This window comes from Camellia sinensis, chromosome 13, assembly GCF_055761805.1.
Source record: "Camellia sinensis isolate YWXY chromosome 13, ASM5576180v1, whole genome shotgun sequence".
Taxonomy (NCBI): Eukaryota; Viridiplantae; Streptophyta; class Magnoliopsida; order Ericales; family Theaceae; genus Camellia; species Camellia sinensis.
Window position 1 is genome coordinate 88,823,432 of NC_138973.1, and position 16,148 is coordinate 88,839,579.

The 16,148-nt window shown below is 33.0% G+C and overlaps 1 protein-coding gene across 1 annotated transcript; it reads right to left on the minus strand.

The window, feature by feature from the left end:
• Positions 1 to 989: 989 nt before the first annotated feature.
• Positions 990 to 10,763, minus strand: LOC114256616 (cytokinin dehydrogenase 3-like). The gene is made up of 5 exons (XM_082900701.1): positions 10,157 to 10,763; positions 7,655 to 7,782; positions 3,980 to 4,240; positions 2,283 to 2,551; positions 990 to 1,326 (listed from the first exon to the last, which is right to left on the minus strand). Exons 1-5 carry the CDS (start codon positions 10,761 to 10,763, stop codon positions 1,029 to 1,031), a joined length of 1,563 nt encoding a protein of 520 aa, XP_082756827.1. The 3' UTR covers positions 990 to 1,028.
• Between the last annotated feature and the right edge of the window lie 5,385 nt (positions 10,764 to 16,148).

Genomic DNA, 16,148 nt, shown 5'->3' on the forward strand with positions numbered 1-16,148 from the left:
CGGCTCGGCTCGGCGCCGCTCGGCGCAACTCGGCGCGAGTTGGCTCAAGGAGCGGCTCGGCGCACGGCTCAGCCGCGGCTCGGCGCTCGGCTCCAGCCCTCGGCTCGGCGCTCGGCTCCAGCACGCGGCGCGCGTGCGGGCGCGGACGGCGCGCGTGTGTGGACAGCACCGCCGACGCGCGCGTGATGGCGCGTGCAGGCGCGTCAGTAGGGCATCCGGCGTGTGTAGGCGCGTGGAAGCGCGTGGGCGCGCGTGGCTTCGGCGTGGTGACGCGTGAATACCATGCGCCGCCTTCCAGGGTACTGACTATTCCGATTTTTGTACTGCCAGACTCCTTTTTCCAAAATAAAATCATTTATGCTCTTAAAAATGACATTAATGATCATAAAAATAAAATATTTTGGATCTCCACATCTTTTATAAATATACACATGATAAAAGAAAGCACGAAAATATCCATCAATGGCTCTGATACCAATGTAAATCAGAGTTCACAAAACTTGCAGCGGAATAAAATGTTTAGATCATACCTGATTCGATCTAAAACCTCATAGATAAATCACGTGCTTCCAGAATCTAATCAATCAATTCCAGCAGTGGGGTGATATTACAATGGTGAATATCACCCACACAAACCACAGTGCAAAATGACTTGATCGTTGTTTCTTGGGAGAGAGTCAGTTTATGGGTTGAAACAAAACCTACGTTGTTTCTCTCTTAGGTTACCCATAACCATATATCAGATATATATTATATTTATCTCATTTATCCATTGGTTAAATGAGATAATATCTGATATCTATATCATCTATCCATATCATGATATGATAGATATATATCCTGAGTGGCTCATCCAAATAGGTTTGAATTCAAATTCAAAACCCATTTGGATGAGGTTCAAAAGGTTCTAAGGGTCATGCCACATGGGCGCCCAATTTCTAACGCTTACAATAATAAAACAAATTATTTTTTCATCAACCACACAGCACATCAGAACATACAACTATTAGAAACATATGAGTCTATCCTTAAACAGAATTGTTGAAAATTCTTTGCCCAGGAGATAGAATCATCTTGGGATCAAACTGAGCTTCTCTCTCTTGAAAAGTATCCCATTTTGAACCAAAATGATTCATCCACTCTTCTTTGGTACTGTAATGAGGAAAATATTGCTTAGCTTTAATCCCAGCTTTGTCACAAAAATTTAGTACTTCATTATTTAGATCTTCAAAGACCTCCCAATCATCTTCACCACTTGAAAACAACAATCCAACGGTGTAGAATGTGTCTTCATCTGGTATGACTGCAGACATCCTATCATCCCACCTGCAATTTCAGTGTAATTAACACACTGTTTTATATCACATTAATAATAATTAATGCTTCTTCGATTTTGGTAAAACATATTTGCTGCCTCTTCTATTTGGTATAATGAAAAATGAAAGCACATTGATTAATTTGATCGGAAAATAAATTTTTTTTTTGAAAGTGAAAATTATTTTTTGAACCACATGAGACAGACTAGAGTCTTTGTAACTGTATTACTATTATCACCACAATCACCACCAGACACTATTACTACCATCACCACCGCCACAACCACCCCCACTTCCCTTTGTTACAATTACAATTGCCGAAACCGCCTTCCCCTTCACTATTAGCAACTCAAAAATTGTGCAAGGAGACTAAAGTAGAATAATTTAAATTTTAGAAGAATTGAAGTAAAATTATATAAATTTTGGCAAACAAAATACTTATTTATTTCATGTACTCAAAATTACATGAAAGTAATGAGATTTTCAAATGTTTGGGGTGGCCAAAGTACCAATTAATTTTATAATTACTGAAAGCTGCATAAAAATAACAAAAAATTTTAGAATTTTAGGTAGCAAAAGGTAGAATTATTTAGATTCTGAATGGGCTAGAGTCAAAATATTTGCACTTTCATAAATATTCAAAAATACATTGTCTGGAGTGGCTGTTACAACTAAACACATGAAAGCATTTTCTATAGTAATTAACATTTTTTTATACAGAAAAATAATTTTCTTCGTTGAAACAAATGGAGTCATCGCCACCCCCTACCACCATCCTACAACCATGACCACCACTAGCTTTCCTATACCACCACCACACTACCAAAATCACTGACACCATCATTTTCAAGGTGGAAATCAAATATACAAGAAACGCTTTCTCAAAAAAATATTTTTGGCCAAAACAAATAGAGCACAAATCTTTTTCTCATTTTCTTAAACAAGGAGAAGAATAAGAATAATTACTTGTTTCGGTTCATCGGGTAGACAAGAATAGGCCCTGTGTTGTTGTTTTGTTTTTTAAGAATCTCAAGAAAAACACCAGCATTGAAATCCATGATAGTTGATTTTGGAACAAAGAGATTTAGCCATGGATGAGGAACATCTTGCGTTCCCGTTTCTTCAAGCTCCATCTCTCCAATTCTCACTCTGTTGAGAAACTCTACGAACGATTTGTCTTTCTTGAAGATGAAACCAGGAAGATAGTTCAACCCTTTCAGCAACAATGGCAGTTCCTATAATGAAAATTATGATCATATATATTATTGTTATGTTACTTCTTATGATGTTTGAAATATGTAAATGTATGCTATGTTTCAATTATGGATTTATCAATGCAAGGTACATTCGGTAAGGCTTTCAGTTTCTTGTATTCTGTTATATCAACAAAAAATAAGAAGCATGGTTTTTCTTTTCTTTTATTAAAAAAATTAAAAAATTAAAAACAAAAAACACAATTGGTGCATATATATTTTCAAAAAAAGTAGTGCTTTAGAAACTAAAGAATCTCACAATTTTTATTTATTTATTTATTAACGTGAAAACTTATTATATTGTTGCAGCACCTTTTGTTTTCCTTGTTGGTTCCTTACCAGCAGGCGCTTAGAGTTTCGTGTTAGCTCTAAGCTTCTCTTTATTGATGTATCCAATCATACTTTGTATGTGTCATCAATAAAGATTTATTTGCCGATAAAAAAAAAAAATATTGTTGAAATAAATTGAATTTTGATTTCTAAAGTTTTATTCTTGTATGACACATCAGTTTGTAAGATTTGTTAGTATGTGTAGTATTTTCTTTTCCAAAACATTTAATAACATATTTGGTATTAGTTGGAGGGTGCATAGGGGTGGGAAGGTTATGAAAACTTGTTTTGAATTTTTTTTTTTTTTTTTTAAATCTTTGAATTTTAAAAACTGTTGTCATATTTTTTTAAATGAAAACGGTTTACAAACTTTTTTTTTTCCACAAATTTTGTAATAAAAACAAAATAAATGAATAAAAATATTACCAAATATGCCCAAACTTGAATTCTTCCATTTCATTTTCTTCTTAGCTTGTCCATTTACTTTCTCTTTCACGTCACTAATAACTAATCTTTCCATAAATTCTTCATCCAAACATGGGCTCAAGACTATGAACAAAATGATGATGATCACAAGTACCTCTTTTATTCTTCAAGTTTTAAAAATTTGAAAACTGTTGTAATTTTTAGAAATAAAAATGGTTCACAAATGTATGTTTGGTTTCAATTTTCAGAATTTTGAAAACAAAAACAATTAAATTACCAAATTTTCCCTTTTACTTCTTTTACTTCATTTTCTTCTTACCTTTTCCCCTTCTCTTTTTAATTATTTTGTAAATCAATGATCCAATTATAACTTTAGGCTTTGATGAAAGTGAAGATCATCATAAGTACCTATTTTATTCCTCAAATTTTAAAACTATTATAATATTTTGGAAACAACAACAATTCACAAGTGTATTTTCATTTTCAGTTTCCAAAATATTTGAAAACAAAAACAGAAATAGAAAACAAAAAAATTACCAAACTAACCCTTAAACATCTTTCACTTCATTTTTTTTTCTCCCTCTTCTACAAATTTATCTATAAATCTATAATCCAAACATAACATTAAAGTAAGACTAGGAAAAAATGATGTACCTTTTCGGCAGTATCAATGGTGAGATCATCATAATACGTGATGACTTCTAAGCAGAAGATAACACCATGTTTGTCTACTAGAAAATTTATTTTCAGTTGATCAGATGGTGAGAGAAAAGATGATCTCAAGTTATTTGGAGGGTTCTGATTCACCACCACAAAACCTTCCAAATAATCAAGTCCTCCATTAATGGAGATTAGATGTTCTTGGTCTCTAGTGAAGGATGAGAAATCATGGTACAACATTTTGACCCACTTAACCTGAAATCAAAATCTTCAATTATTAGACTTGTTAAAATCAAAAGTGGCAAATGGTATGTCACTTGTAGCTCATAAAGGGCACAAAGCTTGTAAGATACAATCAAAAGTTTGTAAGAAAGAGTTTTCGGATGAAAATTAGTGCAGCTAATAGCATCTCATTTATCACTCCTTTATTTTTTTTTTAATTACAATTTCCTTTTATCATAAAATTTTAATTTTATTCTTATCTTAATCTATCAAACCCTAACTTTATCCCACCCCAACCAACACCCACCATCCTCCCCAAATGGCCTCCACCTCCTTCCTTCCCTATTTTGCCACCCTTTTCTAGAAACCGCAGTTCCTTCCCTCCTTATGCCGCCACCTTAGCCCTCTAACCATCTTGAGAGAGAGAGAGAGAGAGAGAGAAAAGATGAGTATTGTGATGGTGCGTAGGGAGGTGAGGGGTGTCACTGTCACAGTGGTGCACATGGGAGGGGAGGAAAGTTGGAGTGGTGCATAGGGAAGTGGGAGGGGTTAGTGGGCAAGGAGGAGGTGGGGCTGGTGCGATAGAGTTAAGGAGTAGTGGCAACCAGAGGTGGAATTGGTGGTGGCGGCCAGGGCTAAGGCTTATATTACAATTATATTGCATTGTTATTGTTATTTCCCCCAAAATAAAAGCACTCTTCAAAATATATGTGGCCCCATTTGGGATGATGACACTTTGGGCTAAAATAATTATATAGGATAAATTAAGTTATTTTAATCAAGTACGATAAAATATCACATCTAATTTATACTTATTTTATTTTTTTCTTATAAAAATTAAAAAAAGTCAAAAAATCTATCTCAAACGAAATTTTTTAGTCATAAATTAAAATAGTCAAAATTAAAATACCAAAAAATCAACTGACATTCCAAACGAGCTCGGTATATGTTTGACTTTTCGATTAGCTAGGCAACAACTCCTTTGGCTACAATTTATAAATTGAGGTATTTTAAAGTTTTTTTTTAGTATTTTTTTTTTTCAACTTTCAGTCAAAGTATTAATATTTTATGTTTGTTTAGATTAGACAATTTTAATAATTAAAAGAGTTTAGTTATTGATTTTTTATTAATATTTTAAATTCATTTGGATTAGACGATTCTAAAAATTAAAAAAGTTCAGTAAATACAAAAATAAATCAATTTTTATGAGTTTTTTTTTTTTTTTTTTTTAATTGACTTATTTGGAGGACTCTGGTCCATCATCACAGAACCTTCCAAATAATCTAGATCTCTATTAATGGAGATTAGATGTTGTTGGTCTCTTGTGACGGAAAGAAACCATAGTACAATTATCTCTCCCACTTAAACAATTAATAAAATCAAATGTAGCACATGGGCTGTCACTTGTACCTCATATAGGTCACAAAGCTTGCAATATACAGTCAAAATTTTGTAAGATCCTTTCGATTTCAATATATATTTATTTGACTTTTCAATTTGCTTAGTTCTTTTGGTCGCACCTCATAAATTGAGTTGTTTTGTTGACTTGTTTTTATTTTTAATGATATATATATATTTTTGGTTAACTTTGAGATGATCTTAAAGTTAAACCAAATTTTATAAGCTTTTTTTTTTTTTTTGGATAAATTTAAAAATCTTACTTTTTAAGTTTTTATATTAAAGATGAAAAAGTTAAAAAAATAACCAATTTATAAGCTTAGTGGCGAAGAACAGGGACAAAATTAAGAAAAGATTATAGGGGGTCATGATTCTCATGTTTCTGTAAAAAAACATTGTTTGCCATAATACTTTAAAAATAGGGGCATTTTTCATAAATCTATTTTCATCTACTTATGTTCCATTTAGTCCACATTATTTTCTTATATTCCAATAAGTCCTATGGATGACATAGTTATCAAAATATCCCTAATAATATTAACATTTACAATGTGAATGTTCCGTAATGTGAATGTTCACACCATCAATGTGAATATTCATATTGTAAAAATCAAATTGCTAATCGTTCAAAAAATATTTGTAAGGGTATAAATGTCCATAAAATACCTTAAATATGGGAATTAGGATTTAGTATATCAAATGCCCAAATAATAGGACTTATTAGAATATAAGAATATCTTATAGACTAATTGGGATACAAACACTTGAAAAAGTATTTTTCAATAAATTTCCCTTAAAAATATATATACCATTTTATACATAAAATGGCCCCTAGTATAAAAAATATATATCTTATTTTTCTTTCATCTTGCATTCTTTTTTTATTTTGCATAAAAAAAAACTTCTTCATCCTATTAGAGAATGTTTCTATGGTATATAATTTTTTTTCTATGCATATATACAATTTATATATCATATTATACATATATGTGTGTTTGTGTATATGGTAAAAAAAATTATTGTTATTTTGATCCCTCTGATAATAAAATCCTGGTTCTATCCCTAGCAAAGAGGTTACTAAAATTTGTTTAAAGGTGGTGTTGCCATTTAGATGAGCATTTGTATTATTTTATATTTCGAATTTCATTAAATTCTTTGTACTTTTACTTACAACTTATGTTTTAAAATAACTAAAATAAGTCAAAAAAAACTAAAGTATCTTAAAGCAGAGGAATGAATGCTTCAAGCTAATTAAAATGCAGCAAACAAAATGAAAATTCTCTTTCATTGCGATAAACAAAGAGCTTGTAGGTCATCTCAAGACAAACAATTATTTGGTAGAAGTTTGTAGTGCACTTATGTGCACTTTGGCCTTGTTTAGTATAACTTGTTGAAATAGCTTGTAGTTTTATTGTTTGGAAAATTTGTGTTAGAGCATTTTGTACAGTTTTTTATTATAACTTATGAAGTAAAAATAGTTTACATAGACTAATTAATTGAAAGTTAAGCGATGTATACTTTTTATTTTTTATTTTTTTTTTATAAAAAATTACACCAAACAAGCCTTTTTACACATCAACCACACACTTGCCCTTTTACACTACACTACAACAAATAAAGTTTTAGAGATAAAAATTTAAGAATAAAATCACTTTTTAGAGTTGAAATATTTTAGTTGTCAAAATTACCATAAATTACCATAATTTTTAGTGACGGAATTAGACATTTTCACTTTTAGGAACACAATTTTTTTATCCATAAAACCTTAATATGTTATAGTGATATCAATCAAGTTGTCTTCACCAATCAACTAGGCCTAACTTAGTTGGCGATCATGACTCCCATAAGGGCTTAGTTCCAACGGGAGGTCATGAGGTTAACTCTCCTTGACGGAGAGTTGAATTAGAAAGTAAGCACTTAGTGCTTTATAAGGATGGAAAGATTAACCCCCATGGCTAATCTAACAATAACAACTAACTTTCGCTTATCCAAAAAAAAAAAAAAGTTGTCCTCACCAAATATTTCAGGCCATTGGTGAGTCATACATACCCTGTTCGGAGCCTTCCCTAAGGCAACTCTTGCTCTGGTTATGATCCCAAATTGGCCTAGACCTCCTAGAACTGCATAGAACAATTCCGAGTTGATGTGTTTGGAACAAGTGACAGGCTCTCCTTTCCCTTAACCAAACAAAAAAGACAATCTTTATAGATGGTAAACCCTAATAATTTCATGCATGCAAACTAGCTTAACATACATACAATAATGCTATATGTACAAGCTAAAAAACTTTACAATTTATTTTTACATATTGAAATGTGATATTTGTCATATTATTATAGTGAATCCTGTTTCAAATACCACAATCTCATTATTATATATCTGGACATCATATTGTACAAGCTAAAACATGGTCCTGTTTTTAGGAACTACTCTTAAGCTATGAATATATAATGATCATCTTTGCATATATAAAGAATCAATTTTCATGGTACTATCTAGATCATGACCATGTGAACTCTTATCCTCATATCTTTTGAAAGTGACTAAAGTGCATGATTGTATCATTTTATTACAACTACCAAATTGTACATATATTCAAGAGAAAAAATAACCTAGAGAGCAGGACTTTAAATATTGAAACCTTCTTCCTTTCATGATTTTAGGTTCGAAATTTTTTAGGGACAAATAATTTCTTGGGACCAATTTATACGGAGTTTAACTGAACTCAAATTTTAATTGAGCCGCGACTTTAATTGAGCCCCTGTTAGTGAACGGTGGAATTAGCCTTCCGGATTAATCGGTCTTTTGGGCTAAATAATAAGTTATCAAAAAAAGGTATATGAATTTTGAATTTTTGATAGAGCAATATTACGGATCCAGAATTTTACTCAAAACTATCAAGATCAAGTTCAAATTCTTTCTATACAGGAATTTCACATACACTAACCAAACTCAACCTCCTTTTGCTAAGTTCACTCCCTCCTTTTGCGAATTTCCACCCCCGGGCCTCACTTTTGGCCGACCGATCGACCGCCGCCTTTGGCTATGGCGGTCGGCTGGCTTAGCTCTCTCTTGTGTTTGTGTGCTGGTTTTTACTTTTAATAAACTTGATTCCCACAATGTCTTCCCACTTAATTGTGTTTTGTGTGCTGCTAATCTTAAACTTTTTGGTGTTTGTCGTCCGTTTTTGGTTGATGCATTGGGGTTGTATGTTTTGTTTCAACAGGGGGTGCTTGGAATGAGGGTCAAAACAGAGTAGAAGGAGGTCGGTTTTGGACCGGAATAGAGGATGTTCAGATGTAGTTTTGATCTTCATTTGGGCGCTCCTTTGCGAGTGGGAATTTGAGGGATGAGCTCTGGTTCGGATCTATGGAGTTGCTTTGGTGCTATGTTTGGGGGGAAACATGGGTGTTGAAGTCGATCCAGATCTATCTAAGATTTCATTCGAGCGTTCCTTTTCGAGTGGGAGTTTGAGGGGTGAACTTCATCCAGATGCATAGAGGTGTCTCGGCGGTTGTTTGATGTTTTCGGTTGTCAACATCGGAGCTTCTACAGTGGGTGTGTTCAGAGTTTGGATAGGAAAAGTTGTGTTCGACCATGGAAGTGGAGATGGCAGTGAGTCTTGTTCGGCTGTGGTCGTGAGTTTTGATCGTCCTTGGGTGTGTTCGGTTGCAATGAGTGCTCGGAGTTTTGAATCAGAAAGGAAGTGTTCCGACCATGGAAGTGGAGCTGGGTGTGGAGTTTTTTCCAACCATGGAGCTGTTGGCTATGGAGTTTTCCGGCCATGGAACAGTCTCGGTCGGATCGGCAGAGCATGCGGAATGCTTTTGATGCTATGGTAGAGTGTTGTCAGGCGTGGGTCTCGGCTTTGGTGGGCTGTTGATAAGATTTTAGTTTGGGTGGTGTGGGCATTGGGAGTGCAGCAGCATGGGTGAATAAAAATTCAGGTTGAATAGTAGTGTGTGGTCTGTTGATAAGAGGAGTGCAGCTACTTGGGTGTTGAAAAAGAAAATTTTAGTTTGTTGAAAAGAAGAATGCAGGAGCAGTTTGGGTGTTTTGGTGTTGGTTTTTGGTTTTGGGTTGTGTGGGTTGATTTTGTGAGAATTCATGTATTTTATTTTCTAGTTGAGTCTTTCTTAACTTTTTTGTTTAAAAAAAATCGTAAAGTCAAAGGGTTGGTTGTATGGATGTGAGTAGCAGTAGTAGAGGTAATTTGTACTTTCCGAATCTCTCTCGATGCATGTCATCTTCATGTACCTTTAATTTCATGCTGTTAATGAAATTTTTCTTTGCTGAAAAAAAAAAAAAAACACAATTTATGTTCCAAAGTAAAATTCTTTACAAAGTTTATGAGTACTTAGTTTTTTTCTCTTCTATTTTTATGTTCACTGATATATCAATTGACAGAGTTTAATATCAGGTAATATACTATTGTATTAATACCAATATGTATCCCTTTATTATTATTAAAAATGTGTGTGTATATATATATATATATATATAGAGAGAGAGAGAGAGAGAGAGAGAGAGAGAGAGAGAGAATGTGTATACCAGTAATAACATCCATTTCATGAACATTACTGATTTGGGGACCATAAACAAATGCCTGACCACTAATACCAGCATTAGAGAGAGTTCCACCAACAGTTAGGTGAAGATAGTCAGTCCATGAAACTGGTGCACGCCCATGCTCAAGTGTGGCTAGCAAAACATCAATCCAAAGTTCACCACCACCAACATCTGCATAAAACCCTAATAATGAACTAGGGTTCCTAAAAACCCTAATACCACTATCATAACTACAATGTTTCAAAGAAGTCATTTGCACCACTACCCCATTGTGTGCCATGGCCTGGCCTCGGATTGAGTGGCTTCGACCCCTAGCCGCTATGCTAAAAGGGTTTGGAGAATCATATGAAAATTTTAGCTGCGTGGCCATATCATCAACTAATGACGGGTACAGAACTCCAAGTGGAGTTTCTTGAACTAGCTTACCATAGTCTCTAGGGGCTAATTCAATTGCATTGTTGTCTAAACGAAGCTTATTGCAGATATATAGGGTTAGGAGTTCTCGTGGGAGTGAAATACTAGTACTAGGACTTAACTTCCCTATAATGAACGTTAAACAGCTTACAATAAAAAAAACTATATCAGCCATGAGAGAGAGAGAGAGAGAGAGGGTAGGAGAAGTTGGTTTGATGATGTTGGTGGAGCTGCAGGGTTGTGGTGTGTGTGTCTTTATATAGAGAATGTATATTGAAAAGTTGCGTGGAACAAAACAATGAAAAGTTGCGTGAAACAAAACAATTTTTCAGTAATTATGAGAAGTTGGTTTGATGATGGTGGTGGACCTGCAGGGTTGTGTTGTGTCTTTATATAGAGATATATGTATATTGAAAAGTTGCGTGCAACAAAACAATGAAAAGTTGCGTGGAACAAAGCAATTATTCAGTAATATACTAAGAGCAACTCAGTTTAAATTTTATAATTGTATCACCTATAATGACATAATAGCTGATGTGTTAATTTTTATTATATGACAAATTTAATCAGGTAAGGCAATTCTTTTGTTTTGTTAGTCATGTCAGGGTGGTTGAATTATGAAATTTAAAATATAGATCTTTAGAATTTCTGGTCGTTGCTTACACCACAATAAACCAAGATTTTAGAGGAAAATTTTAAAAATAAAATTATTTTTTAAAGAAAAATATTTTAATTGTCAAAAGTGTCATTATTTTTAGCCACAAAATTGAATAGTTAGTGATAAATTACTATATTTTTTAGACAAAAATTATCTAAAAAAATAAACGTATGGGCACCAAATTAGTTTTCTTTTATTAGAGAAATTTTCAAAATTTTTTTGTTATTTTTTTTTTAAACTTTTCAAGATGATCTTTTAGCGACTATCATTATGACAATATTAATTGATCTCCAAATTTTTTTTGTAACAAATTTTTTTATTTTTTCAAAGAAAAAATTTAGTCTCTAATAATCTGATATGTTTACATGATGCTCCAAACCAATCATATAGTATAAAATTTTATGAATATGACATACTGACTAATAACAATGCCACATGCACAGAATTTTGATGTACAAAAAACATAAAAGCCTTAACATGGAGGTGAGACTTATACCACAAAAAGCTCTCACATGTCATGTGAGAGCTTTTCTACACAAAAAATTTGTGTAAAAATATTTCTTATTAACTAAATTTTGTCTCACATGCCTGCTGTGTTCTGCTGATGGATGGGGGTGTGGTGATCTGTTATTCCTCTTTTCTGCAAGTTCTGCAGATGGAAGGGAGGTGGGGATCGGTTATCTATTACGTAGTGCTGTGGTATGCTGATGGATGGGGGGTCACTACAAGAAAAAACACCTTTGACGACTAAATTTTTAGTCGCCAAAAGTCCTTTTTTGGTCGCCAAATGTCAAATTTTCACTTTCCCCAACAAAAACTTTTAGTCGCCGGTTTTGTTGCGAATACATGGTCGCGAATTCCTTTGGCGACTAAAAAACTGTTAGTCGGCAATATACAGGTCTTCAGCGACGAAAGAATTTGTCGCCAAATGCAATTCCATTTTTGAAAATTATACATTTCGCAACTAAACTTTTAGTCGCCAATACTGATTTTTTTTATTATTTAATCATTTGACGACTAAATTTTCGTCGCCAAAAAGTATACTTTCAGCGACCACAGACTTTAGTTGCCAAAACCATTTTTCAAAAAAAAAAAAATTACCTCTGCTAGTCCCAACATTGTCAACCTTTACCAACACTTTCTCCCCATTACGCCACTACAAAATAATTATTTTTATTTAATATATTTTATGTAAAAAATAAATTATTTACAAAAAAAATACGATAGCACTTTTGGCGACTAAATCTGAATTTTAGTCGCCAATTCTCCATTTTTTGGCTACTAATTTGTTTTCTGTCGCTAAAAGAATTAAATCCCGCCTAAGGATAGCACTTTTGGCGACTAAACTGAATTTTAGTTGCCAGAACCTCTACTTTGGGCGACTAAACTGCATTTAGTCGGCAATTCTTGACCTTTAGCTGCTAATTTTTTTTTTGTAGCCAAAAAGCTTCACTTTCAGCGACTAAACTTTTTTTAGTCGGCAAAACACCTATAATCGGCGACCAAACTGCCGTTTAGTCGCCAAAACCATCACTTTTGGCTACTAAATCATTTTTAGTCGCCAAAAACCGTGACTTTTGGCTACTAAACAACCTTTAGTCGCTAAAACCCCTACATTCGGCGACTAAACTGCCTTTTAGTCGCTAATATCCTTATATTTGGCGACTAAACTCTTTTAGTCGGCAAAAGTGATCAATTTTGGCGATTAATTCCATTTTAGTCGCCAATTCTACTACTTTCAGCGACGAAAAATGCAGTTTTGGTCGCCAAAAGTGCTTTTTGTTGTAGTGGGTGGTGATCTGTTATTCCTCTTTTTTGCAAATTCTGTAGATGGATGGGGGGTGGTAATCTGTTTTTCCCCTTATAAAGGTTCTGTGTCAAGGAGTTTGAGGTATGCTGTGTATTTTGTGTTTGCTGTGTTTGCTGTGTATGATGTGTCAAGGAGGTCTCTTCATGTATGCTGTGTTTGCAGTGTCTGCTGTGTCAAGGAGATCGCTTCATGTGTTTGCTGTGTATGCTGCAATAGCAACAATACACCTCTAAACAGCTCTGAAAAAAAAAAAAAAAGCAGAGCTGTTTGCTTTAGAGGTGTATTGCTTCAGAGCTATTTAGAGGTGTACTGCTGCAGTTCTATGGGATGTTTTGGACAGGTTCCAAGGGGAGATAATTTGTTGATTTGCTGATGAAATCTCAATGCAACAGAGGTTTCTTTGGTGATCAAACAAAGGTTTCTATGGTAGTTGTCCTGTATTTTTTCTGTGGGTACTTTTGTTTTGGATTGGTCTCTCACCAATGCTCTTGCATTTCCCAGCCTTGTTGATGTATTTTTACATATATTATGGTTTTTTTAATCAATAAAGCTCTTATTTTACTGATTAAAAAAAAAAATAACTAAAATTTTGTCAAGTAACTAAAAAATAAAAAGGAAAAATCGTACTTCAATGCAAGTTTTCAAAAGAAATTGCCATTAGGTGGAAAAATTTATCAATTTTGATAATTAATGTTAAGTTTTTTTTATTTTATTTTATTTATGAATTTGTAACTATTTTGTAAAAATAGCACTTATTTTCAAAATTTTCAATAAAAAATAACTCATTTATTATAAACTACAATTTTTTTAATTAAATATATTATTTAAATAATATCACACAATATCAATATTTGAGTGGAAAGATCTTGATGTATATTTGAGAGTACATTTTCAAAGATTTTGAATGACTTGACTTGGGATTTTCCAACGTCTGATTTTCTTACACCACGAAAAAATATTTCTTGATTTTTGTGTTTTTTTATATTTTGAGAGTAAATGCTTTACAAACAAAAAAATGTACCATTTTTTCTTTAATGGGGAATGAATCTAGTCCACTGGCTGTGAGATATTTCTAGGCCCCATGCTCGGTCTCACAAGTCTCTCACGCCTACTGAAATTGAAACTACATTTCATTTAAGGAAAAAATTTACTTAAGACCTTTACTTAAGAATTTTTTTTAAAGCCTGAATATGATAGTTAAGTTCAGATTTAAATTTAAAAAATATTTAGCTTTAATAGGTCCTAATAATTGAGATTAACTCTCATCAAGTCCTATTAAAAATAAATCCTAATAAAATCGTCGTTAAAAATAATTTTGTGATATTTTTTTATACATGTTGCTAAAAATTGACAATTAGTGACTTTTTTTGTCATGATTTTTATAAATTGTCGCTAAAACTTATAATTGCTAATGCTTTTCTATGATGAACTTTTTCAAAATTATTGTTGGAAGTTGAAAATTAGCTACATTTTTTGTGATGATTTTTTAAACTGTCGCTAAAATTAAACTTATAATTAATGACATTCTTTGTTATAAAATTTTTAAACTGTCGCTAAACATTAATAATTATTGACATTTTTTAATAGTATTTGATGAAAAATATCATTAATTCTCACATAATCTATTAGACAGCAAATTCACCTATTAGGATCTAAATCTCCCTAAATGTACTTGTACCCATGTGACAGAGGGGTTGAGAAAAGTTTCTAGAATTACTACATAAACCAACAAGTACAGTAATTCATATCATCAGAGATAAATTTAGAACCAATACTTTAAAAGTTTCTAACATTACTTAAGTTTTGAACCAACCTTTCGAAAATTTATATGAAAAATGAGTGGGAGCACTAATTAGTGCCACCACTAATGATGTGTCACAATATTGTCGTGTCTTTTTTTTTTAAAAAAAAAATGAGTGTCACATCATTAGTGGTTGCTTTAGAGCACCACTTTTAATGCTTTCTAGCATTGCCCAATTTATATAGAATAAAGTGGCCAAGTTGTTGGCTTATAAATTTAAAATAAAGAACTCATCAAATACACATTTTAAGCATTTTAATTACAAAAGTGCTTTAAAATATTGTATTAAAAAATACTATGCAAACGTACAAATCTCAAATTACATGCCACATGCAATAATAAAATTTTAATATTTTAAATATGACTTACTAAATTAACATGAAAGAAACAATTCAACTACTATAAAAAGAAAAAAAATTCAAGATTCAAGGGAAACCCTTATATCGGACATCAACAAAGAGAAGAAAAGAAAAAAAAGAAAGAGGTGCTACAAGCATCACAGTAAAACCCCAACATCCCAACTAGGTTGGCACGCTAAAGTTTACTAAATCATCTACATTAACTCCGACAATGGTTGACAAAGAGACAACCATGACACAATCAAACTAAACACAACAGAACCAAAGAAACCCACATCAACAAACCAAAAAAACCCACATCAACAACCCCTAATAGTGCTCAATCTAAAAATAAAACCAGACACGGAGTAGGGCACTCTCAGATCAGTAAATTTAAGCCATGAAGCAATACTAACCTTGATAGATTTAGCAACCATATCCCATGAAATTGTAGCTCCATTGAACAAGCAATCATTCCTAGCCTTCCAAACATTCCACATCACTGTAGTTGGCAAAGCCTCCCAGATGCTTTTCTCTCACCCTTTAAACTTAAAATCACTCCACCAATATATCAAGGATGACACAGATACAGGTAAAACCCACTGGACTCCACACCATGATAGAACATCAATCCAAAGATTGTAAATATAATAGTAATGTAGCAGCAAATGGTCGATATCATCAACATGCACCTTGCATAAAAGACATAAGGATTAAGCATTTGCATCCAAAACACCAACTCTTTGAAGAAACAAGGAGGTTTTGAGTCTGCCTTCCAAGCCAACGAGCAAATGAACTACATCTTTGGAGGAGCAATATTATTCCATAAAATGTGTGGAGGTTTGCTAAACCCTTACACGAACACAACCAATTATAAAAAGATTTTATTGAAAAACAGCCAGATGGATAAGTCTTCCAAGACAACCTATAATTACCATCAATGCTCAAGTTAA

Bases quoted from the DNA above. Each gene is read 5' to 3' on its own strand.
- LOC114256616 (XM_082900701.1), bottom strand. From the start codon at position 10,763: ATGGCTGATATAGTTTTTTTTATTGTAAGCTGTTTAACGTTCATTATA. The intron at 7,783-10,156 runs GTATACACATTC...TGTTTGGTTAAG, and splicing joins TGAAATGGATGTTATTACTG to GGAAAGGAGAGCCTGTCACT. The intron at 1,327-2,282 runs GTAATTATTCTT...CTGAAATTGCAG, and splicing joins TACCCGATGAACCGAAACAA to GTGGGATGATAGGATGTCTG.